We start from the raw sequence: 27,945 nt of genomic DNA, 5'->3' as shown, positions 1-27,945 counted from the left end.
ACGTGTCCCACGTGCTTGACAGTCACCTGACTAAAACAAATTGACGTCAGCGTCGCGTACTCTCATCTGCTAGCCCAATACACCGACGCATTAGAATGAATTCCTAACGTGTTTTATTCGAATATTTTAAGTTTTTACATCGGCGACCAGCTCGGAAAATGTCCATCGGCGCCGTCCGTTCAAGATAAGCGGCTGTCGCTGCTCGTCTCTTGACTCATTTGAACGGTGAGTCAATTAGCGACGCAAACAAATGCATTTAAATGGCGAGCTTCAGGACGGGAAGCCATTGAATGACATTTATCTTGTCCATTTGGTCTCGTTTGTAGTTGTTGTGGCTCAAACCATCGGAGCAAACATGCCACAGTCCTCAGCTGTGATCAGCGGGCTCCAGCGGATGGTTCTATACGAAACGAGAGCCGTAAGTCGATCACAAACGTCATCAATGATCACTTCACCAATCCACTAATATCACCAAACTCGCATATCATTTGCACTGTTATCTAAGATACGATAAGATAACCAACTCATTAGTCCCACGTTGGGGACATTTGCAAACATCTACTCGTTACTATAGTTTGAAGTCGTAAACTTCTCGAAGAACCAAATTCTACATTCAGAGAGAGTAAATATGTACTGGACCTGAGATGGCTGAAGGAAGGGCAACTGGAAGCGAACCTGCTCGTGGGCATTAGATGGCAGCAAAGGCTTGTGTTGGGATGCTTTGCTCAGTTCAAAGACTGCCTTCTAGGAAGTCTTCCTCTTGACCTCTTGCCTGGCACTTGGAAACTCAGCATCCTTCTGCCAATATCCTCACTATCTCTTCTCTGGACACGTCCAAACCATCTCAGTCTGGCATCTCTGACTTTATCTCCAAAGCCTCTAACATGTGCTGTCCCTCTGATGTACTCATTCCCGATCGTATCCATCTTGGTCGCTGCGAAAGAGAACCTCAGCATCTTCACTTCTGCTAAGTCCAGCTCTGGCTCCTGTCTTTTCTTCAGTGGCACTGAAGTCTCCCCACACTTCTATAAATCTTTCCTTTCATTTGAACTGATTAAGCAAATCCGCTTCCGTTTTGGGCTTAATATGGTGGTGTTTCGTCTAACTGAAGTGTGTTAACATCTCCTTCTTCTTCGTCTCTGAAGAGAACTTCACCCAACTGCCGGGTTTCTATTTATGAGGACTGTGGCCTTTATTTGTACCGGTGCAATGTCGCACATGCAGCAATCTCCCACGAACAGGTTGTTGTTTAGCATGACAAGCTTTACTTCCTTTGAAACCTCTGAACAATTTACGCGCCAAGCTTCATCGCTCTCTGAAGCATCTGCTGACTTGAGCTTTTGTCGTTGCTCAGTTCCAGTGCGGCCCTCCGGATACACTTTTGTTGGATTCGTACAAATGCCTGATTTGACCCAATGCAATATTCCCCCCCCCCCCTCCCTTTGCAGAGGTATTTTTTGGTGGGGAGCAATCAAGCTCAGAGCAAACACAGAGTGTTAAAGATCGACCGCACGGAACCCAAGGACCTGGTCATCATTGATGATAAGGTGAGCTCGGGCCATGGCGGGGGAGGGGGGTATAGTGTACAATTCCAGCTGTATAGAATGAGGCGTCAAAATCTTACAAATGGCTGTCAAATCCAACTCTAATTTGTTTTCCCTTTACTGCATTCACATGTGCTCCAATGTTGTTTGTTGTCTCACAGCACGTGTACAACCAGCAAGAGGTGCGTGAGTTGCTCAGTCGCCTGGACTTGGGAAACCGCACCAAAATGGCCCAAAAGGGTCCGTCCGGCCTGTCCAGGGCCGTGTCAGCCTTCGGCGTGGTGGGTACGTGTGCTCCATACACTCTCTGGTCACGCTCTTGCGCAACAGCGGCGTCAACAAGCATTGTTGGGCCGCACAGATGGCAACAAGTGCTTGATGCCACAATGCTGTCGTTGTGGAGCTGCAGGTGCTGGCCTGCTTTTGCAAATGACTCGCAGGAAGTGGCAAAGCACAATGAAAGGCCCCACCTGGCAGTTGAATGCGATTCACCTCAATATAGAGCGCTATCTCTCTTTTTCAGCTTTCACATAATCACCATTTGTAATGTAACAAGCAGCTTCTTTGTATTTTTTGCCCACAATTTCAAATGGCAACACAATATGTTATTTTTTCCTGTATTTTTGATGGTGCACAGTTGGAATTTGGCTAAAGCTGTTCTTTATGGCTATTAAGCAGTATTGCTGTTCAAAACCCCTTTTTTTCTGACCAATACCAGTACTTACTGATACCGCGGACCGATACGTCGCGTACTTTTGATGTATCGAACTTAATTTCACACAACGACACAAAATTGTGAAGAAAAAAAACTCTTTCCTTCTGATTTGTTGATGTGAGAAACCGCTGTCGTATAGCGCCATCTACTGGCAAGGAGGACTTACTTGATGTCACATTTAGTTTTATTTTATTTTTGCCTGAAGTACCATTTATCTTAAAGGAAAGCTTTTTTTTTTTTTTAGTTGCGGAAATCAGGGCACAAGCCGGTTCTATAAGTCTGCCCACTGCTTGTCAACTTGAGTGACGTCTCATCTACCTTTGCAATCGTTTCGGAAATGTCACTTCATGAAGGAGCTTAATTGGTGGCACCGACCTTGTCAATGTCACGCTCATGATGTGTTAGCACTTTCTCGACTTGACCTACATTTCACGGGCGTGTGAGTATGCGTTGAGTAGAAGATGATAGTCTGTATTTGTTCGAATTGTGTCCATTTGATGTGGGTCGATGTTGCTGGGCAACACCTTTTGGAGAGCTTTCGAACAGTGGGGTTTATCTTCTGTCTCGTCTGCGCTCATTTGTACTTTTGAGCTATTTACTTGAAATTGAGTGGGAAGAAGAAGAGTGCAATTTTGATTTGGTCCCAAAAATCAGGAAACGAGGTCATGTGAGCATGTGCTTTCACAAAAAATGTCTTGAAACCATTTAGAGGGACCTTTTCGTTAATGGTAACATGAAGCCATTTTTCGTCTTTTTTGGGAATCTTTTTAAATGCTTCCTGAATTGTGGATGTTCCCTTTCGTCCTGCTCATTTCACAACTGATGAAACCTTCTCGGATGAGAGGCCAAACGTCCTCTAAGACGACCGGGTGCCCCGCGAAAACCCCTGAAGTCAAATCGAGCTCGGATTTGAATCACCATGAATTTACGGCGACATATTTGCACGTGTTCCCCAACCTGTTAGAAACTGGAAAATCTCACAGGACACCACCCAACAAAAAATGTCGCAAAAGGTACACTTTGCTGAAATAGTTTCTCATAAATGTGGAAACTAAAACCCTCATTCTGTTGCATGAATGGCAAGAGGTGAAAAGGCGGGTGGCCGAAGATTTAATTGTTCTGCCGGCCGCGATGAACAAAGAGGCATCATTTGTGCGAAATAACTAACTAATCTCACTTCCGCACATTGGCTGGCAATCCCGGCCGTCGACGGCAGAGGTGAATCGAGTTCCGCTCCTTGTCCCGCTGGATATTGTTCATACGCTTGCGTCCTCTGTGACCCGTTACACACGAACAGACTCTTTGACATTTGCCAAAATACCCGATGATGTTCTCCCCGACTGTCTGTGCCCCTGTGGCTGTCTACGTCTCGAGCTGCTCTTTAACAAAACGTCAGTGGCTGGCTTAGTGGATCCTGAGAATCCCCCCCTGACTCCTCGTTCTGGGTTGCCGCGCTTGTTATTTATTCCCCTCTCACATTTTTGCCAAAGTCTCGTTCTTTGCCAGGCTTTGTACGCTTCCTGGAAGGCTACTACATGGTGTTGATCACCAAGCGCCGAAAAATGGCCGACATCGGGGGCCACTCCATTTACAAAATCGAAGACACAACCATGATCTACATTCCTAATGACTCGGTCCGGGTGGCACACCCCGACGAAGCCAGGTACGACCATTTGGCTTGGTCTTCTAAAGCGCCCGTTGACTTCATGCTTGTCGTCTTTCAACTCTTCCCCAGATATGTCCGAATCTTTCAAAACATGGACCTATCCAGTAACTTTTACTTCAGGTACGTTTTCGCTGAGAACTGCATTTCTGCTGCAGTCTTTGTGATTTTTATGGATGTGTTTTTTTTTTTTTCCTTATTGGTTATTATGACCCCACAGCTACAGCTACGACCTGAGCCACTCGCTGCAGCACAACTTGACGCTGCTGCAGAGGCCTTACGAGCTGTGGTCGTCGGCAGCCTCCAGCGCCGAGGACGAAGCCAACGCGCCGAACAAACGGGACAGCTTTGACATATTTGAAGACGAGGGGTTGCCCACTCAAGGTAAATCGGAACAAGAAGCCACCCCCCGCCCACGCACTGAGTTTGCGTTTCGTTTACACCCATCTGTGTCGCTTTCCTCTGCCGCAGTGGTGTATGGCGTGTGCGCCGAGCCGTACTACAAGTACGTGTGGAACGGGAACTTGCTGGAGCGTGTCAAGGACATCGTACATCACGACTGGCTCTTGTATATCATTCATGGCTTTTGTGGCCAGTCCAGTATCCTTTTAGCTTCGCCGTCCAACCGATTCTATGTGTGGAGCCCACTTAGCTAGAATCTCTCCCGCGGCAGCGTCGTGCGCGGATGCTCTTTTTTGTGACGGTAATGTGTTCGTGGGCCGACAGTAAGGCCAGAGGATCGAGGCCGGGGCGGAGGGGAGGGACCGGCAAAAAAGGGTCAAATGCCCAGCCAGCTCTGCGACCTAGCCTCTTATCCTTGACAGGCAGCTAGCAAGCTAGCCAGCAAGCTAGCTATCTGGCTAGCTTGCTAGCTGGCTCAGTCTCACCAGATCTTGGTCTATCCATTCACATGTGATATTGGTCGCTTCATGTCCATAAATGACTGCCATCCGTCATCTGCATTCCAATTTTTGCCTCCTTCACCCATTCCATCGCAGAGCTTTTAATCTATGGCCGTCCGGTGCACATCACGCTCATCGCCAGGCGCTCCAGCAAATTTGCTGGCACCCGCTTCCTGAAAAGAGGAGCCAATTGCGAGGTAGAAAGCAGTTGCGGGGGCCACCAAGGAAAAACCGGCGCAGGGCCCAGGACCTGCAGCTTGATTGGAATGACTCATGTTGTTGGTGGCGGGGGGTTATTTGATCTGGGGGCAGCTGCTTTTGTGTTGCTTCGTTTTCATTCCAAGCACATTAGGTTGCTTATAGTTATTGAATTAGATTTATTTATTTTTTTTCAAAGTACTTGGAATCGTAGCAATGCTTGAATTGGTGTGGTGTTTTTATTTAATCTTTGATTTTTATGACGTTTTTTTTTTGCTCTCACATGGTGTTGACCTTGGAAGTGGCAGTGGAATCATGAATGCGCTTTATTGCTGCTTCTAAGGCGTTTCCATCACGTCGCGTTGCCTTTTTAAGGTCGTGGCACGCAAACTGTTCAAATGTCACCTTCCCCAGGGTTTATCAGATGATCCTGTTTGAGTCCACTTTCTCTTTCCTTTTAACACAGAAAGTTAAGTTGCATTGATGGAAAAAAAAAAACAAAGTCCAGGTTCTAAAGAACCTCTCCCCCAAAGTTAGCTGAGGACAAACGTGAATGAAAATGAAGGAGCAACTCGATATTTTGGTCTAACAATGAGGATTTGGTGTCTTCTTTGTGCAGGGGGACGTGGCAAATGAGGTGGAGACGGAGCAGATTGTCCACGACGCCTCCGTTATGTCGTTTGCGGTGGGAAGTTACTCGTCATACGTGCAAACGCGAGGCTCGGTCCCGCTCTACTGGTCCCAAGACATTTCCACCATGATGCCCAAACCGCCAATCCGATGTAAGACTTTGTCTTTTTGTTTTTATTTGAATGACTGAATATTGGATGGACAAAGCATTAGGTACACGGCGGGAAAAAAGATTCAATTTGCCATTTGTGGTTTTGTGCAAGTGCCATTCGTTTGCAGTGTGGACTCGAGAGGATGATCATTCAGCTCTGGAGGCCACCTCCGAGTCTCCAGTAAAACCGCAACCGTCGCTCGTTCCTTTTTTGGGCGCGCGGTAAGACAGTCGCCATGGGAGTTGTAGAAAAGCCGTGCGCTGCGTTTGCGCGCAGGATAAATGGATGTGCAACAATTCTTTCGTGTCTTTTGATGGGAGTAGATTCCCAATTTTTTTTTGGGACTAAGAACACCATGAAAGTAATGCAGCTGTACCTGATCGGCAAACAACACCTCTGATACAGCCGGAAACATATTAAAGCAAAAGAATAGCATTTGCCGGGGGCCTTTCTCCTCGTCGGCAAGCTGCTTGGCAGGACAATCCTCGTCTTCTATCCATTGCGACACAAAAGCAGGACCGCCGTCATCCTGGAGTGACTTGTGTGCAAAAAAAAACAAAAAACCCAAACAAATGGACTTACCTCATCATCCCTTCGCTCGCTGACATCACATGTGCGCGTTGTCCTTTGCTGGCCTCCAAATGTCAGCGTCAATGCGGTCGCCTTCCGTTATGAACCGTTCAAACTCCTAACTCAAGCACCACAAAAGATCGCTTACAATTTGGGAATTTAACATCGTTTTTGAGGTGGAAAATACGCCCCAAAGTCATTTGAGAATAAAGTTGGAGGTTTGTTTATATCACCTAAACGAGATCACTCCTGAAGCGTCACATCGCAATCGCAAACATTGGCGAACGTCTCCACAAAACATCCGTCATGAGGCTAATATTGTGCCTGGAGCGCTTTTGTTGCCTTTTTATCTCCCGGTGTCTGTTGAGCCGACATCACAAATGGCACGCGATCCAATCGTCTTCCACAAATGGGGGATATTATTTGGGTCAAGTGATAATGAAATTCACAATCTGGGTCAGTGACGCGTTGATCTGATACGGCGTGACCCTCACCGCGTTCGTGTCGCCGGCGACTTCCGAGACACTTTATTGCATAAGGTTCATTTGAACTTGTTCTGATGACTTCATTGGAATTGCGCCTTGCCACCGAGAGTGGAGGCGTGCCCTTTACCAGGGAAAAAATAACTTGGCCGTTTGGGCGTAAAGACAAAATGAAGCAATTTGTCATGTTTGAGCGCGTTTACCGCGACAACTTTATTGAATACAAACAGTCTTTGTTTTGAACTTCTGATGTGGATGTTGGAATGTTGAAATTGTCCAAATATGTTCTGCGAAACCGTAAACTTGCACGTTTTGCAGGCCAAATGTCGTTGGTCCTCTTCCCTCCCCCCGTTCAGAAAAGAATATTGTTGCCAACGCTAGGACCAGTGTGGCCATTTTATTTTTAGAGCTGGGCAGTCCGTGCCACTTTTGGGGCGGTGGGCGAGGCGGTGACAAATTTATACAAAAAAACAAAAAAAAGGGTCAATTAACAAAGGCTGGATTTTGATTTTAGTGCGCGTGGGTTCGGCTTAGGACAGACCGAGCGAACGGATGGGAAGTCAAACCGTGAACCCACTTGGGTTTGACGAAACGCCACCAGAATGATCCCGGTTTTGAATAGTCAATTAGCGGACGCTCGAGGCCGGATGGGCACCGAGATGGCGGGCGGTGGACGGGGACTGTCAAGTGCCCAGTTCTGCTTTAGAGAAGTTTGAAAAGTCATGAAATCCAGCAAAAACCATCTGGCCCGCGACCTCTCTTGTCCCAACGTCGTGTAAAAGTTTGAAAATGAAAGCGTTTCATATTTGACTTTGACGCAAGTCACAGATATTGTTCATTTGGTTCTCCTGAATCTCTCTGGCAGTGGACCAAGCAGACCCGTACGCGCACGTCGCCGGCCTTCACTTCGACCAGATGCTGCAGCGATTTGGATCGCCCATCATCATCCTTAACTTGGTCAAGGTAGGCTGCCCGCCGTAAAAAAAAAAAACCGCTTAGGTAGGCGCGACTCCATAGCTGCCGTTTTGACTTGACTGAATTCAGTGTAAATTTGGAGTTCAGAATGGGGCCCAAAATCCAAAGCAAAGCCGCCATAAAAAGCATTCGCTTGCCAGGATCGATTGTATCGACCAGTACCCGGAAGCACGCAAAATGCGAGGTGACTCAGTGAAGATCTAATCAGGAGACGTGCACATTTTGCTGCTATGAAGTCCCCGGTTCAGAATCGACTGCTATGGAGCACACCCGTCTGGCTCGTCTGAAATTGGCTGTGAAAATCCACCGCAGGCTTTCTTTGTCACATTGGCCTCACGCGGCAATCTCTCATTTGTATTCTCGCACAATGGGGAGCGCACGCATCTCTGCCGCGCGCTCTCTCTTTTCAGGCTCACGTTGTCTCTGGCGAGGGGAACCGTGAGCGTGTGAGGGGAACCAATCACAGGCCACCTAGTTCCACACAAGCTGCGCCCATGTGATCTTTTATTTATTTATTTATTTTTGCGATTGTGGCCATTAATAGTCGTGGACCCTCTCCCCGTACACAATGCCCAACAGACGGACAGACAGACATAACCGCTAATTACCCGCCAAATCACGACTGTCCATATGGCGGAGGCTCGTGCCGTGCGGCCGCCTCGTTTCCGAGATGCTCCGGTGGTGGCTTCCGAGGAAAGCAAAGTGTGCACATGGGCCGGCATGTGAATCTCTTTCCTTTGCCGGCTGCCTTAATGAGCCGTTAATGATCCATTGACTTGGTCTCTTCCCTTGAACACGTTTGACGACAACGCGCCAAACGACAAGTGCGGTGTCATATATTACACGGCAAACGCGACGCATTTCTACGGGAGCCGGCTCGCTTTCACCACATCTCGCTTTTAGACAATTGTTTCTTTTTCTTATCGTTTCCCCTTCTGTGATTGGTTTCTTATTCCCTCTGATGGCGGCGCACATGAGCAGGTTCCCACTTGAACCGACAAAAGTGTGCGTAGCGTCCTGACATTTAATTCAAATGAATTGATATGGAAACGATCCATCGGCAGCTAGTTTCCATCCTTGTGTGCAAGTGTCCCAATACTTTTGCTGCATATGAGCGCATTATTGGCCTCGAAGCATTCGTCGGCATATGCGCACGTGTGCTTTGACGAGTACATGTGCACCTTTAATTGCCTCTCGCAGCCTTTAGATTTTTTTTTCTTTGTTTGTCTGTGTGCGCGTGCGCTCGCCACAGTGTCTTTTAACCAGTTGCTACGATGGAGCGAGATGAGACCTGTTCAGTGATTCAGCCCAGCCTGTGATCATGCGGGTTGATCGCCGAGACGAGTGCGTCCAACGAGGTGTACGAGGAGAACAGAACGTGTAAAGACAAACTAATTGAGCGCGTCACAAAGGACACATGATTGGCGCACGCTGTGTGTGGGAATAAGATGTGCGGGTGAGGTCTTACCAGGGCGGCCGTGCAGGACGTGCATTTTACCTCTTGACAAATGCAATAATGTACGATAATTAGTCATACACAAACAGCCGAGTGTTGCAAAGTTTCAGAAATGTGTTCCCGCTCACCCCCACACTGTTTGCACTGTCATGAATTGTAAAAACAAAACAAATCTTTATTGTTTTGTCATGGTCTATATAAACTCGAAGGTAAACTCTTTTTTTTCTTTGTTTCTCCCTCTTTCTGTTCTTCAGTAATCAGCAATCCAACTTACCCACGTCTGTTTCCGACCAAAAAGTGTCCACCCCGCCTCAAAATAAATAAATAAATGAAATGTTTTCCACATAGAAGAAATGAAAAAAATATGGAAATCCGCAAGGGGAGTATGCAGGAATTGTCTGTAGTTTCATGATGTAATTTCACCAATCACCGCTAGATGGGAGACATTTACATTCTCATTTAGACTTCCACTGTCTCGGTAAAGTAGGCGTAAAACGTATTTTTGCAGCTTTGCAGAACAAACAATATCTCAATAATATCCAAGTTTTCAATGTTGCTTTCTTGTTTGGCAATGTTGTGCCGTCCTTGAATGGAGACTTATGCACTGGAAAACAAACAAAGAGGAACAAAACAGTATGTGGTTATTTTGTTGTTTGCTCCAAGCTAATTGTTGTTTTTAAATTCCAGAGTGGGAAAAGGTGCAGGCCTCTCATTCCTGTCAAACACTCCTATTTCTCCCACACTCCCCATGTCTCACGCTCTTGTCGTTACTCCACGTGGAGTCTACATGAAGTCCAAATGCGTCACCGCGAGCATGCATCTGTCCCTCTTGTCCATCCTCGTCTACTCGCATCCTCAAGGGAACCCTTTAACGCAACGGGACTTTAGAATTAGAATTAGAAATCCCTTTATTGTCATGTAATGCGTCCAATTAGGTGGCTATATTGCTTTCTGTCATACATGGCGCATATGTGACGTGCGTGTCTTTTGTTGTGCGGCAGAAACGAGAAAAAAGGAAACATGAGAAGATTTTGAGCGAGGAGCTGTACCCCGCCGTGATCAACCTCAACCAGTTCCTGCCGCAGCAGCACGGCATCGAGTATATCGCGTGGGACATGGCCCGCTACACCAAAAGGTGGCCAGCAGCTCCACTACACTTTGCTTTTAGTGTTAAGTCTTTGTTAACTTCATTTGATTTGATTTACATTTTAATATTTATTTACATTTTTTTTCATCTTCATTTTTTATAGTTTTTTTTTTCAATTGTTTTTTTTATACATTTTCTTTAATCTTTTATTTTCTTATGTTTATTTTTAATTTTATTTTTGGTTACTTTTGTTTAGTGAGGAACTTTAATGTTTTTATTATTTTTGTAGTCATTATTGATTTATGTATTTTTTTTTAAACTTTTATATTTTGGTTTATTTTACTTTTACTCATTTGTTCATCTTATTTTTTTGTACATTTATTTTCAAATTTGTAGTTAATGGGATTTTGGTGATGTAATTTTTATACGTTGAATTAAATATGAATTGTGTTTTTTGTTTTGTATTCAATTAATTTATTTATTTTTAATGTATTTGATATTTTTCAAAAATATTTTATGCTTGCAACAAGGCCCGTAAACCCATAAACCACCACCCAAAACATCTAGCATCTCGATCGCTTGTTGCTAGGCAGATTATGGTGGGTTCACTCTTAACGTGGTCGACTTGGCTTTTGGATCAACTCAAAGATCGCTATGAGAATTGTGAAGATTTCTTTCATTTGAACTTTGATTGCTGTTCTGCGTTAGGTATGAACGACATTATCATGACAAATTTTTCCCTGGAAATCCTTTTCCATGCCACCTTTTTTCATTGTGAAAAGCACATGTTCCGCGATACATGACGACACATATTTGCTTCCTGTTGAGCATATATCTTGCATGTCATTTTGAGAATGTTTCCTTCTATTCCGCAGTAAGCTGTGCAACGTTCTGGACCGTCTGAGTATGATTGCTGAGAACGTGGTGAAGCGTACCGGGTTTTTCGTGAATCGATCCGATTTCTACTGTCACACACTCCACCCCGACGAGAGGTGAGACTCTGGTTAATTATTTCAGTTTTATTGTGGAATCTCAAATGACTTGGGAGCGATGTGTTAATCTTCCGAAATTCAGCCAACTGTAACTTCTTAGTCCAGACATGACACAAAAGGTTCTAAAACAAGCTTGTTTGTTGCTTTCACCATGGAAAGTTTTGCAGGGGCCTTCCGAAATGTTTTTTTTTTTTTCTTTCATTGATTATTTTAAGAAACAAGAGCAAACCTGCCCAAAAGATGAATATTTACGATTCACTTCCTGTCGTTTTTTATCCCCCCCCCCCCCCACAGATGGGGAGACTTGGGTGGAAGCATTTCAGTTCGTGGACGAGTGCAGGTTAGTCTGTTACCACCAATAACCTAACATCACAGCAACACTAAAGTTGTGCATGTTACATTCCAAAAAAATGATGATCTTTGCATAATTTAGCATTGTTGTTTTTTTTTTAGATCATGCCAGTGTTTGGCATTAAAGCTGGAACTATTTCTTTTTTTTTCTTTTTATTTATTTTGTCAATTTATACACACACACACACACACAATAAACATAAGTCCCTCTCTCCCATGTTTTCTTTTTCTTTTTCTTTCTTGAAATGTCTTCACCGTTCCCCCAGCATTTTTCTTCAATCAGCAATCAGTTAGAAGGTCGAAAATTCCGAACGACTCAGACCTCCTAAGCGGCCGATGTGTTTGTCACGTGCTATCCGTCCAGACCGGTGTGCTCAGGACCAACTGCGTGGACTGTCTGGACCGAACCAACACCGCCCAGTTCATGGTGGGCAAATGCGCGCTTGCCTATCAACTTTACGCGCTGGGAATGATCGACAAGCCCAAGCTCCAGTTTGACACCGACTGCGTGAGGTAATGCTCCGTTCATCAGCATCCGTGGAATTAATAAATAAATGGCCACCGCGGGTACGGTTGTGTCTGGACAGCTCGCTAATTTGGGCTTTTTCTGTTAATGAGCCAGCAGCAAAATAGGCACCGCCGCCTTAATCGCATCATTTCGAAGCCAATCCGTTTGTTTTGCTTCTTTTCAGCGTTTGTCGTCAGACGTGAAGCCTCGACCCATCGGGTTTAGCAAATATGTAAACGACGGCCTTTCAAATGCGTCCAGGCTCTGAGTTAGTAAAGCCGTCCTAAACAATGATGGCCCCCGGCACAATACTTGAGAGGTTTTGATGTCCATGGCGTGCTTGGCCTTGTTTCTCCTTGCATAGCAGCTTGTGTTCCTTCCCGACAACTCAACTTTGCTTTTGTCTGTCCGCACAATAGTTCACAGAAATAAATAAGCAAAGCCTTTTGCGCTTTGTGCTCAGGTTGTTTGAGGAGCTGTACGAGGACCACGGCGACACGCTTTCGCTGCAGTACGGCGGCTCGCAGCTGGTGCACCGGGTCAAGACCTACCGGAAGATTGCGCCGTGGACTCAGCACTCCAAAGACATCATGCAGACGTTGTCGCGCTACTACAGCAACGCCTTCTCAGGTGTGTGTTCCAAGGAGAGACACGAGGCCATCTTTCATTGCGCTCGCTCGATGGGAGCGCAATGTTTCTGAATTTGTATCGATTCTCTTTCTGAGCGAGAGAAAGTCCTTAAATTCCGACCTGACGATTTATTATCCAACATTTTTACGGTCATGGGTGAGAACATTAATCAACATGTAACATTGGTTGCTCTTCCACCCGTTTCCTCTGCTCGTTTCTTCGTTTGAGGGCATTTTGCCCTTTCAAAACTTCTCCATGTAGAACAATATTTGACTTGTTCCTAATTAGCTTAGAAACGCGCAGCCATTATGTAACATGCTAAAAGGCTGCTGAGGTCTTTCTTTTGGATCAAGCTTTTTGTTTTGGACGCCATAAATTGTCAGTTGAAATGTTTGCAATGGACCCGCGATGCACAAAGTCAAGTTGAGAAATAATAAATAAGGAAAACAATTGATTCCTTGTTCCTGAAGTAAAAATATAGTTGATCCAAATGCACGATTATTCTCGAGAATTGAATTTTCAGTGGCCAAAAAAAAGTTATTTCAAGCCTTGCCTTGCCTTTTAAAATACGTCCTTGCTCACAAAAGAATACATTTTTGCTTGGAGGCTCTTCCATTACATCAGCATTACGACACCGCTGCCGAATATCTTGCACATGTTGAAGGATCATCCACACACGTGATATTGACATGACCCGGCGGCACGCGCTAAGTACAAATCCTCAAGCACATTTGAAGGCGAAATGAATGAAAGCAGTGTCTCGGCTCTTCCCGCGCCAAGTGGCGCTGTCATGTCTCACATACATTGTGTCCAAGTGAGGCGGCGGCTGCTCCGCCGAGATGATGACGAGGCGCTACCTGACACGCCGAGGTCTCGGCCGTCCTGCCGCTTTCACAAACAAGGAAACGGGCCAAAGTCCAAATAAATCCGTCAAGTTAGTTTCATGACCCGGCCGCCCCGAGCGACCCGGCGCACGCTCTGTCCTGAGGCCTGACGTGTTGTGAATGATGGACTCAAAGCTGGACCGCATCGCGGATGTGCTTTCCAGATGCCGATCGACAGGACGCCATCAACTTGTTTCTGCAAGTGTACCAGCCGGCAGAGAACAGGCCGCACCTGTGGGACCTGCCGACGGACTTCTACCTGCATCAGAAGAGCACGATGGCCCTCCCCATGGATAGACGCAGGTATTAAAATAAAAAAATAAAAAAAATCTAATCAAATCGCGCCGTTCATGTGTTTGAAACGTCAGCATGCGACCAATCGATTCTTTTTCTTGATTTGATTTCAGTCTGGGTGGTTGTAGGTTTCGCTGTTCCTGAAAAATAATCAGTCAACTGTTTTTTGTAGGATCTAGTTTTGATACGGTTCTGTTTTTGACAAAAAAAAAGTTTGGGCCCAAAAATTCACTCTTGGTTCCGCCTGACTCGGCCATTCATTTCCTGGAATTGGTGTGCGTTCATCTCAAGTATTTTGCCTTGCATGCTTTTATAAAAAAAATTTAAAAAAACTCTCCCGCACTGCTCTGGTCAACGACGGCTGTTTTAGTTGGCGCAGCCAATAAACAAGATTTTTATTTTATTTTATTTTTTAAATGGGAAAAAAAAGTTTCTTCTGGATGCCAAAGCTTCCACAAGAAAAACTTTAAACTTTCAAGTGAATAATAAAAGTTAATATGTTGCGTTTTACAAGTTAAAAGAGTAAAAAAAAAAAAAAAACATTTACTTGACTTTGACTATTTTTTTCTTCTTTGTAGATGTCATAAGTAGGACAAAGTCGCAGCCCCCTGCTGACCTTTCTGTCTTTTTCTTTGTGCGCTTGTTTGTTAGCGCATGATTCCAAATGTTTTGTGTGCATGTCGTTTTCCTTACGCAAAAGTCGACCCAGTTTCCCGCTACTGGCCAGTTCATTTGTCCACAATGGGCCGAGGTGGCTCGGCCTTTATTCCCAGAAATGAACGCGGCCGCATGTGAATTCAGACGCGCGCACGGATCACCACACTCGTTGCATTCACTCCAATTGTTGCAGCCATGTTGGTCGCCGTCACTTTTTCAGCGTTTGTGTGTTTTGTCTTTCTTTCTCAGCTACACATTGTGGTGGTCCGAGGGAGTCTTGTCCTACCTCCCCATCGCCTTTGATGAAGGTAACGGCGAGATGAGCTTTATTTTACATGAATAAACAAAACAAACGGGCGCATTCATTGGAACAACAATTGAGGGAGCAATACTGTGAGAGTGTTTCATTCGACAAAAATGAGGTCACGAGATAAGAATGCCCTTGCATGTGGGCAAGGAGAGCCACTAGTGTCTTCTTTGTCCTCCCTAGTCAGACAATTCAATGCACTGGGCGAAGGATACGGACAATGTGTCTTACTCCCCTTTCGTGCCTACTAGTTAGCATTCCAACCTGCTATTAACTCCACTAGACCCAATTAGGAGCCATGCGCTTTGTAGTTGTGCCAGAATGCCCACGGCGATCATGTAGTAGTCCCCTCCGTGTCCTGAAATGGCACGCAGGAAAGGCGGTAGTGGAAAAAATGTGCTTGATATCATGACAATCGACTAAAGCGCTTTCCATCTGGTCGGCAGTGCCGTGTGACCAAACCATGAAAAAGTTGTCGGTGAAGCGAGTGAACCGCTTCGACGAGAGCATCGACATCTACACGGAGTTCTTCCGGCCGTACGAGCTCACGTCTTTCGACGACACCTTCTGCAAAGCCATGACCAACTCGGCCAGGTGACCCCCCCCGACCCCCTCTTTTTGCTGCGCGTGGCGCCAACGCTAACGCTGCTATGCTAACCCGACTCTTGCAAAAGGGAGTTCATGCCCAAAACGGTGGGAGTGGATCCGAGCCCGTTCACCGTCCGCAAGCCGGAGGAGACGGCCAAATCCGTGTTGGGGTGAGTCTCTGCAGCCAATGTATTTTTTGGGGGCACCTCTCGGATGACTGTCTCGCCAGAGAATGTTTTTCATACGACAATTGACTCGCAGAAGCAAGTGGCAGGCAAGCGGAGGTTTATGGATGTAGTTAAAGAGGACACGAAAGTCGTTGGGGTGAGAGCGGAGGACAGGGTGAGATGGAGGCAACGCATTCGCTGTGTGAGGGGAAAAGAAGAACTAGTGAAAGTACAACTTAAGCTCCACCCACAATATGGCAGCGTCACACAACTTGTTTCTAAATGAAGCTCCTCAGCTCACTTAGCAACCGGATTGGGCAATATTCAGCTCATCTAGCCAAGCGCAACTTTTTGTCGAAATGAAGCGCTTCCAACTCACTTCCACATGGTTCCTTTGCCTCAAGTTGACACGAGACGGTAGAAAATTGGAGTGATTTTGAAAGGGTGAGGTTTTCAAATTGCGCGCCACCTTGAAATTGGTAACCTGCCCAAACGGAAAGATGAAGCAAACGGGGAAAAAAAAACTTTGACGGGTGACCAGTGGGCACTTTTTGTCTGACATCCGACCCGCCCCCGCCATCCCCCCCCAAAAAAATCTCAGTTCAGCATCTGACGTGACGGATTGATCTCGACTTCCTAATCTCTTTTTGAAAAACTGCCAGCCAACCCGCTTGAAAAATGACTCCAAGTGTTTCATCAACTCTGAAATGCCAAAATATTAGTTTTCAGTCTCGCGACCGGCTGATTACTTTGACTAACTGCTGCTGTTCACGTTTTCCATATGAGCCCGTTTCTTTTTTTTTGGGCCGCACTTTTCTGGACATTGAAATATATATTCGTGTTTTGCCGCAGCAACAAGAGCAGCAAGGAGGAGACGCCGATCCAGAGGAAGACGGCGGCCAGCGCGCCTCCTCCGCCCAGCGAGGAGGCCATTTCCAGCTCCTCGGAGGACGACTCCGAGGAGGACCGCGACGACGACGCCTCCGTCTCGCAGCGCTCCACCCCGGTCAAACTTTGGACGGATTCCGGAGAGAGCGGTCGCGCGCAAGAGGTGTGGCGTGGGCCTCGCTTCTCCTGTCATGAAATCTTTGAAAAAGGAAAGTCGCCGAGTCGTTTGTGTTGAAAAGTGTGAATCTCCTCCCACTCGGATCGGCGAAACTTCCCCTCAACTTTTTGGTTTTGGGCCCTCACGTGTCGGCCGCTCTCCCTTCTCACATCGGCGCTCACGTGTCTATTTTGCATCGCCGCCTCTTTGCCCCGCCCCTCGCAATGCGGTGAACGACATCATGCTGTTGAAATATTGAACCGTCGGATCATTACTGTGTTTGCCTTGTAATTACACATGAGCTTGTATGTGCAGGCGTGTCTGGGGATTGTGTGCACACGCGTGTGTTCACAGCTGTAGTTGGCTGGACTCCTTCCCAGAACACTCTCCCGGCCGGTCCCTCGCAGCGCAGATCAATACAAATAGAGTCGAAATTGACGGCATTACGTGAAGAATTTTTTCGCTGGCGCGGCAGGAAAAACCAGTCTGGAAGAATAATAGCCCGGGTGACGACTTTAGGAGCGCTATTACTTAAGCGGCCCATTTACGGAGGCGTCGTTGAGAACGGCGGACGTTTCGGACGGGATACCGTTGCACGTATTGAACAAAAAATAGCAAATAGCATTGCCATCGTGAACCAGTGAACAAGCTAAATCTGTTCAAATGAATACATGATGATCGTAAGAATAATCTTGAAAGAAACGTTGCTGTCATTCCGACACACGTGGAAGTTATTGTGAGTCGTCTGCCATTTTCCCTCCCTAATTTCTGTGCCGCTTCCCCCCCTCCCCCTCCCCCAGGAGAGCCAGCAGCCGGCCTTCAAAGAGCCCTACGGACTCGATCTGGCCGAGTTCCCCGCCGAGCAAGACCTGCTCATCTATAATTGGTAGGTCGGACGCAGCGCCGCGTTTCCGTCCACGTTTTATTTTTCATCATTTCAATCAAATGAGAATTTGGTAACGCTTGCTCACGGACATTTTCAGAATGTGGAATTCAAAGATTCATGTGAGCTCCATTTTGTCCTATGGAATTATTTCTTACGAACAATCCAAACAGATTGTGTTGGACTTTCTGCTGTTCGTTAGCACGCACAGAAGGCACTGTGAGTTCTTGCTAATAAGCAGACGACGCCACCGGCTCCGTTGCGGAGGATCCACTTTGTGCAGGATACTCTCAATTATTGCCGCCGGCGGTTGTACGTGAGAAAAGAACACACATATGTTTGGCTCGCCGGTGTTTTCTCCACTGTGTCTGCCTGGCATTTTTTTTTTAGGTGTCAAGTTGAAGCCCGCCGGGCTTCTTTTTTTCTCAGCGGCGGTAATAACAAGCAGCTCCCGAAACTATAACGGGTCCAAAAGGGAGCAGGAGCATCTTGGGCTGGGCTGACTCCAAAGTAAATTGCAGCGCCGACAAGTGACAAAATAGTTGTCCCTTTGCGATGCCCTCGCATGTGGGAAAGGCGCGACGTAGTCGTGATGCACTTTTCTCACGTAGGCTCGCTGACGTCACACACTACGCCTCTTGACAGTACAGACGCATTCTGCTTCCACTGGTCGAGTATGTTGAAATATGTTTACAAGTATCTTTGAATATGTTCAAAAATATCGAAGAGGTAAAGCTGTCAAAAATAAAAAGAAATGCAAAATGTTACTTGTCACCAACGTCTGGACCGCTAAATGCGGCTTGAGTGTATTTCCCAAAGTTTTGAAGGTGACAAATGTGGCCCGTATGGCGGCTGCAGTGGCGCCTAATGAGAATGAAAGTGCCTTCATTATGGAGCGTCGCGCACGTCTGGACCGCTCGCTAATCAATACATTAATATTAAGAATCCCGAGCAGGAGCCAGAGGGATCTTGCAGTTTTCGTTCGAGCGTCTACGTGAGGAAGTCCTCTGAAAGGGCCGACGTGACACGTTTGGTCCAAAGATGCCTTTATTTTTTTATTTTTTATTGACTTGCGCTTTCTGTTTTGACAGGTTTGCGCACCTGGGCGAGAGCCAGCAGCGGCGAGCGGCGAAGAGCGAGCACCTCCACCTGGCAAACATCATCTGCTTGTGAGTAAAACGTGAGCCGTGAGAAAACACAAAAGCGGACGGGCACTAATCCGACCTCACGTGCGCTGCGGCTGCTCCGTCTGCCTATGCTGCTGAGCTTTTACACCAAATATATAATAAAGCAAAAAAAAAAGAAGGCAACATTCAAGCCCAGCAAGGTCGCTCACGGCTAAGTGCTGTCCGGTGACGTCTCCGACTGCGAAACGTTTTATCTGCAAATCTCGGTTCAGCCACTTTGTTCCCTGCCGTTTGGCCTCGCAATTGACCCGGTCACTCAAAACCGCTTGCGTTTTTCTTGTCCACAAAAAAAAAAAGAAGTAAATACACGTGTCCTGAAAATGTGCGAGCAAAAATGTCCATTTTGGATCATATTTGGGTGATGCGCTTGCATAATCATGATAATGCTGCGAGGCCGCACAGCTTTTGAGTGGAAGATGAAGATCAGGGGTCAAATTGTGGCTTTCTACTTGATTATGAAGGAGATAAATGTCGTCACCAATGTCGAAACGAGTTATGTGGCGGTCGGTTGCACAAAATGACGTTTGTGGAGTGAATGGCGAATGTCATTTTGCCATCAAAAATATTTTCTCAACACATTAGCATCAAAGCCACACGTTTCCTTTCATGGAAAGCTTCTTTTCTCTCCTTTTTTTTTGAAAATGCTTGAAAGAAACGCTTTTTTTTTTGCTTCTGAAAGAAGAGTGTCCATTCTTTCTTGTCTTGAAGTGATATGGGGAAGTGTGCTTTGAAAGCAGCTGGCATTGAATACGTTGGGAGATCTCATTCTTGTTTTACTCTCAAACCTATTTGACGTAGACTTCCACATTACTTTTTTTGACATCATATTTCTTGTCACAGTCCACCTTTCTTTCTTTGGTTGATGTCCAAGACTCCCCCGTGTTGCTTCCTTTCCCTCTTTCAATGCAGCCCCGTGTGTGTGTGTGTGTGTGTGTGTGTGTGTGTGTGTCTGTCGTGCCCACGCTTCCTCACAGGCGAACGTGTGTTACGCAATGTCTTACAGCACCCAAAACATGTTGTGACTCGTGGAGGACCGACAACCCCCCCACCGGCACCCCGTCCGTCCGGCCACAGAGGAGGACGCATGAAAAATGAAATATGAAATGTTTTTCCTTTTGAAAGAATGCAACTAAATAAAAGCTGAAGATGCAATAATTCAATTTAAACGAAACGGCATTGAATTATGATTTAAGTCAAAAGGGAATACTAAAAAAGTTGAAGCGGTTTTAATTTTTAATGGTGAGCAATTAATAATATGTATATAATGTTTTTTTTTCCTTGAAATCAAAAAAATGCACATAAAATGGCTGCATTTTCTTCAAATAAGAATCAAACGGTTTTTTTTGCCCTAAATGTGTTTGACTGCATTTGTAGCCTCTCATTTTGAGAAGCTGGCATGTTTAGGCCACCATTTTGATTTCAATTGAATTAGTTTTGCACGTTCAATTGGGTTGGGGTCGGCTGATGGACTGCGCCATTGCGTCGCGTTCCGCTTGTTTGCCTTCCAAAAACTCTTTGAGTCGCTTTGGCTTTACGCTTCAGGTTCTTGTCCGTCTGCGTTGTGGAGCGCTGGCCAATGAGTTGTGAAGAATTTGAGTAGGAGCAAATAATCGAGTTTTCCAAACGGCCTCCCGATAAAAACTGTCCATCGCACTTGCCCACCTGCACGCAGAACAGCCCGTTTGCCGTTTGGGCCGGGTGGCGTTTGGAGCCATTTCATTTGCCGTGTCCGTATTTTCGGACTTGTCCCGGGTACTCAATGTGACTTCCTTTGATGTTATTTTGTCATTTGGTGTGCGTCTCCGTGCAGAGAGCCCGTGTCTCGCTTCCCCGAGGACAGCGTGTACGCCGTGTCGCCGCCGCAGGTGGACGGCGACAGCCGCGACGTCTTCGAGAGCCACGTGATGGCGGCCCACGGTCAAGTGAGGCTCCTGTGCCGCGAGGACATGTCCATGTACAGGGAGTACGTCAAGAACAGATCCATGTGAAGCACGGCCAGCATACCACATTTATTTTTTATTTTCCTCTTTCACACGGTTGACGATTCATGTGAATTTGCCTGCTGCTGTTGTTTTGTTTTTAGATTATTTTAAAAATACAATCTCTTTTTTTTTTTTTTTTTTTTTTTTAAGTTGAGCTGCCTTTTGAGGTGCTTTAATTTTTTAGAAATGTAATCGAGAATACAAATGGTTGACTCTTTGGTTTAAAGCTCCTCTGAAGCCCTTGTGGTGCCTTGAGATTGTTGGAATAGAAATGATGTTTTTTTAAAATATTGTGTTTTGTGCACTTTGGCCACCAGGGGCAGTATGCGTCAGACTTACTCCTCAGTAATATTAGTTGTTCTTAGCAGAGGATAAAGAATATATGCCCGAGAGTGTTACGTTGTCTGCCGACATATTCTGTTGCCAGATTTGTTTTGAAGCAATGCAACGCCGCCACTCAGATGCTATTTGCAAGCCCGTCAAAGGTGTTTCCTACGACGTGTTAGCGTTAAGCGAGTTGAGTTGAAAGCAAAGTTGCGTTTGGTTTTAAATAGCCAACATGCGAGCCCTCGGCCAGTTAAGGTGAGTTGACTGAAATTGTTCTCACAACAAAGCAAATGTTGGCTCCTACCTGGACAAACGCGCATGTTGGGTCACTTGTACCTCAAGAGCACTCTCTTGTCGCTTTGGCATCCAACTGTAATCCCTCAACCAGTGCCGCTTCTTATCTTTGGCAAAATAAAATGCAGATGACCGATTAATCATCTGATCAAAGAAAACCTTTTTTTTCCCCCACAACAATACAGAACAGGCAAAAAATGGAACCGTTTTACATTCCATTGTCCTTTAGAATGGGTCTTTTCCAAAACTTTGTGACACCTCATCCAATGCCAAATGAGTTTGCTTTCTATGAATGGGCGAGAAAACGGCTGATTAATTAGCCAATTGCTCATTTCTGTTTCGCCAATTTCCACTTGGACGTGTCGGTTTTTTGTTTTGTTTGTTTTTTGTTGTCTTTTATCTTGCCGGCCTGATTCTCTCTCCTCTTTCAGCCCCCCAAAAAAACATCCGTGCGGGAGAGATGCTAATGGGAGAGTTTTAATCAAAGATCAGGAACTGTTCAAATCTGCTGACCTTATTTGGCTCCTCCTCCTCCTCCTCCTTCTTCTTCTTTCTTCTTCTTCTCCACGAGCGTACCAAATCCAAGTCAGTACGTACAATTGGTGCATTGCCCCCCCCCCCTCGTCGCAGGTGGGGGGCGCGAGTCACACGATGCCATAATCAGGAAATCGAGGCACGCTTGAGCACACGTTTCTCCCTACACAAGCAGTTGCTAGGTGGCGCTAAAGACGCGGTCGGAGACAATTTTGGCCGTTTGGCGAGGTTGTATTCCAACCCTTTGTTTGTAATTTGTCCCCCCTCCTTCCCAAAACAAAAAATGGGTGTCCAGAGGGCCGGCTCGTTTATTTTGCAATACAAGAGCGGTCCGTAGCGAAGCGCACACTGCAAACAATTAAAGACATGAGAAGGAGCGCCAAAAGGTCCCGCCTGGTGACCTTGGCGAATGGTGCCACTTTTGCAAGTTGTTACTCCATCACCTCATCAGCGCGCACGTGCCGCGAGACAATCATCCCCTTTTTAACCTCCGGCAATCAGCGGCGGCACGCCACTTCTGCTCTGAACGCGCTCCACCGTGACCCGTTTCATGCCACTTGCGTTTGCCGCCACTTGTCTTGTGTTGACCAGATGGGGATGACGTGACTCGCCCCTTGTTTAGTCTGCGTTTCCGACGCACGTCGCCGGGCGCGCTTCGGTCTTCTCAAAGTGCTCTCGTCAGTAAAGCGAGGTCATCGGTCGCCGCTCTCGCTCGACGTTCAACATTAGACAAAGAGTACGAATATGCTATTTTAGTGCTAAATGAAAAAAAAAAAGTCAAATGTAATTCTGTGCTATTTTTATTTCAATTTGGAAAAGTTTTGTTGTTTATTTGGGGGGGCTGGCGAGCACTGCAACAGATTAATGGCCTTTCCGTTTATTTCAGTGTTTTGAGTTACGACCGTGGCCGTGGAATGAATTCAAGGCGCCGCTGCATTTAACATTCCAAACGAATTGAACGCCATTCGGGAGACCGAAAGCCAATCAAAAGTCTCGTCTCCTCCGGACTGAATAATCTGTTTACTTTTCCACGGATTTCGACAACGGGATCCCTTCTGAGCCAGGAACTGTCAGATGCTCTGTGAGCAGACGTGCTTTGTCCTGCCTCCACGTGCGCCCACCGTAGCAAATGCTGCAGGATGTTTGATCTGCGTTTGAACGGCCCGTCAGTGGAGCCTTTCGCGGCACTTGAACTCCTCACAGCAGGTTTCGGCCGGCACGTGCCTCGCCATCACCAAACGCTCGTCTTGGTATATTTTCCGTCGCCTTGCGATGGAATCATCTATTTGGCTTCCTTCCATCGCGTGGCTCCTCTTGAAGTGAGTCACTCGGCGCTTCATGTGAGGATGCAAACCGCGCACGCTTCCCCATCCCTCTTCTTCATCCTCCGCTTACTCAGAGCTGGGATGGAACAGGTGGCCAAACAGCTGTTGCTTAGAAACCAAAAAGTGGAAGCTCCCTCCCTCTTTAGGGCTTCTTTCTTTCTGTGTCTGAATAGCGCTCTCGCTCGCATTTCTTTCTCGATATGCATGTCTTGATTAGAATAATGAAATGATTCAAGTCATGTAGACATGGCTTTTGTGGGCCGGCTGGAAGGAAGTCATCGCTTTTGTCTGGCTTCAAACGAGGAGAGATGACTTCAGCTCTCGTACTGGACGTCATCGGGTGTGCCGACACGAAATGATCCGCTGTGCGTCTCCCCGGGTGACAAACCATCAAATGCCCGGGCAGCGTGGCAACAAAGCCCCGCCCTCCCTATCCAGACCCCTCCCCCTTCCCCGCTCGCGTCACGGCCGCTTATAGCCGAGCGGTCGGCACGGTTGCCGACCGCTCGTTGCTCGTCCTCCGCCAATGCTTCTTCACACCGCCTCTGCCTCGGGTGTGCGTCCCACGCGTGCGGAGCCGCCGCCAACGTCGTCCGCTGCCCGCGCGGAAGTGGGGCTCGCCGCTTCCCCGCCGACCTCTGCTCATCGAGGAAGGTAAGCCGCTCTTGATTTTTCATCCGTCTTGGTGGTTCTGAAATATTGGCGTCGAGTGAACGGAGTCCACTCGGAAAGTTGTGATGCCGATTCAGCACCGCGGAGAGCTCCGTCCCTCGCAGGCCGCTTTTCCAAATGTGTTCATGTTTCAACATTGATTTGGGGCGTGAAATAAGTCACGACTTGCAAAATGTCAAACTCAAGTTGGCTCGACGGGATGACGCGCGTTCACAAATGAATGCATTCGTTTTGTGTTGAATGCCGAGACAAGTGCGATCCTTTATGTGCGTTGTTGGATGCGATCTTTGAAGTTGGAAGAATAATGAAATGATTTTGGCTGGAAAATGATTGAACTTTCAATGCTGAGAGACAAGTGCAGTCAAACCACTTTTCAAATCGTCTCCCGAGCCAGTTATGGGAACACGACAATTTGGTGCCATTTTGAGCTCACTTAAAGAAAACAAACAAATTAGCTCCAGAGGAAAAATGACTGGTCTGAAGTGGAAAGAGTGAGTTGAGGACGGCGAAGGCAAGAGGAACAAAGCAATCACGAGGAAGTCGGAAAAAGGAAAGTCAGGCGTGCAAGCTTATCCCATTGGTGTGAGGAAAGAAAGCGGCAAAGCGGGAGGCCAGTCCGCACGGGATGGGCTCTCATCCCAGCGCGTTTTTTTTTTCTGCCCGCAGGACAGCAAGCGGAATCGAGCCGGCGGCGATGAACGAGTCGGAGCCGGAGCCGAACGGCACCCTGGCGCCGGCCTTCGCCGTCAACCCGTGGGACATCATGCTGTGCCTGTCGGGCACGGCCATCGCCTGCGAGAACGCCATCGTGCTGGCCATCATCGTCTACACGCCCACGCTCAGGACTCCCATGTTCGCGCTGGTCGGCAGCCTGGCCACGGCCGACCTGCTGGCCGGCGTGGGCCTCATCCTCAACTTCGTCTTTCGGTACGTGGTCTCGTCGCAGACGGTCAGTCTGGTGACGGTGGGCTTCCTGGTGGCGTCCTTCGCCGCGTCCATCATCAGCCTGCTGGCCATCACGGTGGACCGCTACCTGTCGCTCTACAACGCGCTCACCTACTTCTCGGAGAAGACGCTGCGCCGGACGCACGCCATGCTGCTGGCCACGTGGGGCGCCTCGCTGCTGCTGGGCCTGCTGCCCGTGCTGGGCTGGAACTGCTTGGACCGGCCGGCGGCGTGCAGCATCGTGCGGCCGCTGACGCGCGGCAACGTGACGCTGCTGGCCGCCGCCTTCTTTGTCATCTTTGCGCTCATGCTGACGCTCTACTTCAAGATCTGCAAGATCGTGTGGCGCCACGCCCACCAGATCGCCCTGCAGCAGCACTTCTTTGCCTCCTCGCACTACGTGGCCACCAAGAAGGGCGTGTCCACGCTGGCCATCATCCTGGGGACCTTCGGCGCCAGCTGGCTGCCCTTTGCCGTCTACTGCCTGGTGGGCGAGCGGGAGTACCCGTCGGTGTACACGTACGCCACGCTGCTGCCCGCCACCTACAATTCCATGATCAACCCCATCATCTACGCCTACAGGAACGCCGAGATCCAGCGTTCCATCTACGTGCTGCTGTGCGGCTGCTTTCGGGCCAACGCCGCCTACCGCTCCAGATCGCCCAGCGACGTGTGAGCCGCTCATATCTGGCGCTGCCGCTTTTCCCGTCTCCAGACTTGGGACGGTACGAGAACGCGTTTCCCAAATTCCCGTGGCTTTTTTCTCCAGAAAAAGAGTGATGAGACGAGAAGTGTGACCAAAATGGCAATTTCCATCTGTTGCGCTATTAATCTCGTAAAGAAAAAAAAACAAAAAAACCTTCTGAGAGTGCAGCGGGAGATTTATGAGATGGAAGTCGCATCGTTAAAAAAACAAAAGCGGCGATATGAATCTCGCCATCTTCCAAGATTTCAGTGCACTTACGAGATTGTAATGTTATAAAAAGTCCGAAAACCATTTTGTTTTGTTATATTGAAAGTGTCCGATTTTCACATTCATCTGTCAGGTTGTGAGATTTTGAGTCGTAATTGTAGCAAAGTCAAAAAGTTGCAAAATCGTTCGCGTCGCTTTGTGAATTTGAGAAAAAAGGCTCGGCGACATCGGCTTTCTACTGAAACCGATTTCGTGTTACAACATGAAAGTTTATATGAGACGATAGGAGGCGCATCTTATTTGATTTTTTACCCAATCAATTTGATTGTATCCTTACTATTTTTATTTTTTTTTTTGAAGGTGGCAGCCGTTGGATTTCAGCACTTGAACTCAACACGAGTGAGTTCTGGAGGGCACTTTGTGAAACACTTGGAGCAAGAAAAAGACTGCGAATAATTCAGACTTCACCTGTGAATGTACCTTCATGGAAAAAAAAAAAAAAAGGACAGGAAATAATTTGCACTTTGTTTGGTTTTGAAATGCCAAAGCAGTATTTGGACAACCCTTGTTGTATTGTGACCGGTGTGCCATTTTTCTATTTTGTATGTTTCGTGTCTTTCCAATGTGTTTTCTACCAGAGAGGGAAAAAAAAAGAATAAAGTGCTCCAATTGCATAAAAAAACCCAAAAAGCTTGACGTGTGTACCGAGGCTCGTCCTTGTGTTCCTTTCCAGCTCACGTTGGAGCTCGGCTGGCGATGTTTGACGAGGCTGAAGGCACTTTGGCGCCACAAAGTGCTCGTCTGCGAAAAAAATGGCTTCCATTTCCACGCAGACGAATTTCAAGCTTGTTTGCTCTCACGCTGCGCGTGTTGCTGTGCACGTGGCTTCTTCCCAAAAGGTGCTGAAGGAACCCGGGTGAGCACATTCCAATCCAAAGGAGCGTTTATATTGTTTTCAGACTTTGAAAAAAAAAACAAAACATGTTTTTAAATTTAGAATGTTGCAAGATTAGCAAGAAATGAGAAAAACAGAAAATGTAGTTCTTCAAAAGGAATGTTTTGAGAAAAAAAAAACGTCATTTACTCGTTTCAAATCAGTCGGATGTTGTTCCATTATAACGTTGGATTGCTGTGAAACTTTTAAAACGTCCAATGTTATGAGATTAAAATGTGATTTTTACGCCAACCAACAAAGTATTTTTACACATTTAAAAATTAGAGTGCTACGAGATCAATATAAAAGTCTTTTGAGAAGTTAGAATGTTAAAAGTCCAATTCATTGTAGAGAGAAGTCGTAAGGTTACTAAAAAAAACACAAAAAAAAACTGCTCTTCGTATGTGCGTGCACGTGAGCCGTGAAAAGTGGAAAAACGTGCCGTTTGAACGCCCTCTAAAGATTAGCATAAATTAACGACCAATCTTTCTTCAATGAAACGTCATCCTCTTCCTCCCCCCTCCTCATTGACAGATTTTTTTTTTCGCTAAAACGACGCTTCGCTCAGCATGACTCTCGCCGGAAATGAACGTAAAGTGGCGCATCATCGCCATGATCATGAAGATGAAGATGAAGATGAAGATGAAGACCCCGGGGTGGGGGGGTGGGGGGCAGCGTCCACGTGGCAAGCCAGATGCCTGCGAGATCAGCCCAAAATATTCCTTATCAGCAGACTCACAAGGTAAACTTGGAACCACTGATAAAAATTTAAAAAAAATGAATTGTTATGGGATTCAAATATTTTAAAAGCAAGTACGGGCATCAGTGAAAAGACGTCATTTGGCAAAATTTCATGACTTTACTCAGAAAAAAAATCTGAAAATTGTGACATTATTAAAGTTGTAATGTAACTCAATTTTGATTATTCGCATGCATAAAACTCATTGTGCGAGATTAAAGTACATGTCAAGGCAGACAGACAAATGGTAAAACTTCATTCCACAATGTTTCAGGGAGTTTGTTCAGAATGTTACTGCATTAAGGACGCAGTGAGCAAAAAAAGTCGTCACGCTACGTTCATGTTATGAAATCGATATCTTGAATAACGTCGGATTGTTTGCATGAATAAAAAAGTCTTTGTAGAATAAAGTC

General features: G+C 46.6%; 1 protein-coding gene across 3 annotated transcripts; it reads left to right on the top strand.

The window, feature by feature from the left end:
- Positions 1-12: 12 nt before the first annotated feature.
- fig4a (FIG4 phosphoinositide 5-phosphatase a) lies at positions 13-27,435 on the top strand. Of its 3 annotated transcripts, XM_088286015.1 has the most exons (28): positions 13-225; positions 327-418; positions 1,449-1,547; positions 1,706-1,829; positions 3,766-3,922; positions 3,995-4,045; positions 4,143-4,306; positions 4,394-4,522; positions 4,921-5,021; positions 5,642-5,804; positions 7,722-7,819; positions 10,289-10,422; positions 11,250-11,366; positions 11,661-11,706; positions 12,082-12,230; positions 12,689-12,855; positions 13,904-14,042; positions 14,940-14,998; positions 15,444-15,591; positions 15,672-15,755; positions 16,605-16,803; positions 17,598-17,683; positions 18,772-18,849; positions 20,678-20,830; positions 24,668-25,433; positions 25,529-25,671; positions 26,220-26,258; positions 26,593-27,435. In XM_088286015.1, exons 2-27 carry the CDS (start codon positions 356-358, stop codon positions 26,245-26,247), a joined length of 3,645 nt encoding a protein of 1,214 aa, XP_088142141.1. In that variant the 5' UTR covers positions 13-225; positions 327-355; the 3' UTR covers positions 26,248-26,258; positions 26,593-27,435. The 3 variants fall into 3 exon arrangements, with proteins under 3 accessions (XP_088142141.1, XP_088142140.1, XP_088142139.1); XM_088286014.1 differs by lacking the exon at positions 26,593-27,435 and having other exon boundaries at positions 26,220-26,542; XM_088286013.1 differs by lacking the exon at positions 26,593-27,435 and having other exon boundaries at positions 24,668-25,671; positions 26,220-26,543.
- Positions 27,436-27,945: the final 510 nt, after the last annotated feature.

The sequence above is a fragment of the Idiotropiscis lumnitzeri genome, chromosome 21 (genome assembly GCF_059441095.1).
Source record: "Idiotropiscis lumnitzeri isolate Australia: NSW breed Sydney's pygmy pipehorse chromosome 21, RoL_Ilum_1.0, whole genome shotgun sequence".
In the NCBI taxonomy this organism is placed as follows: Eukaryota; Metazoa; Chordata; class Actinopteri; order Syngnathiformes; family Syngnathidae; genus Idiotropiscis; species Idiotropiscis lumnitzeri.
This window is presented reverse-complemented; position numbering and strand designations above follow the sequence as displayed.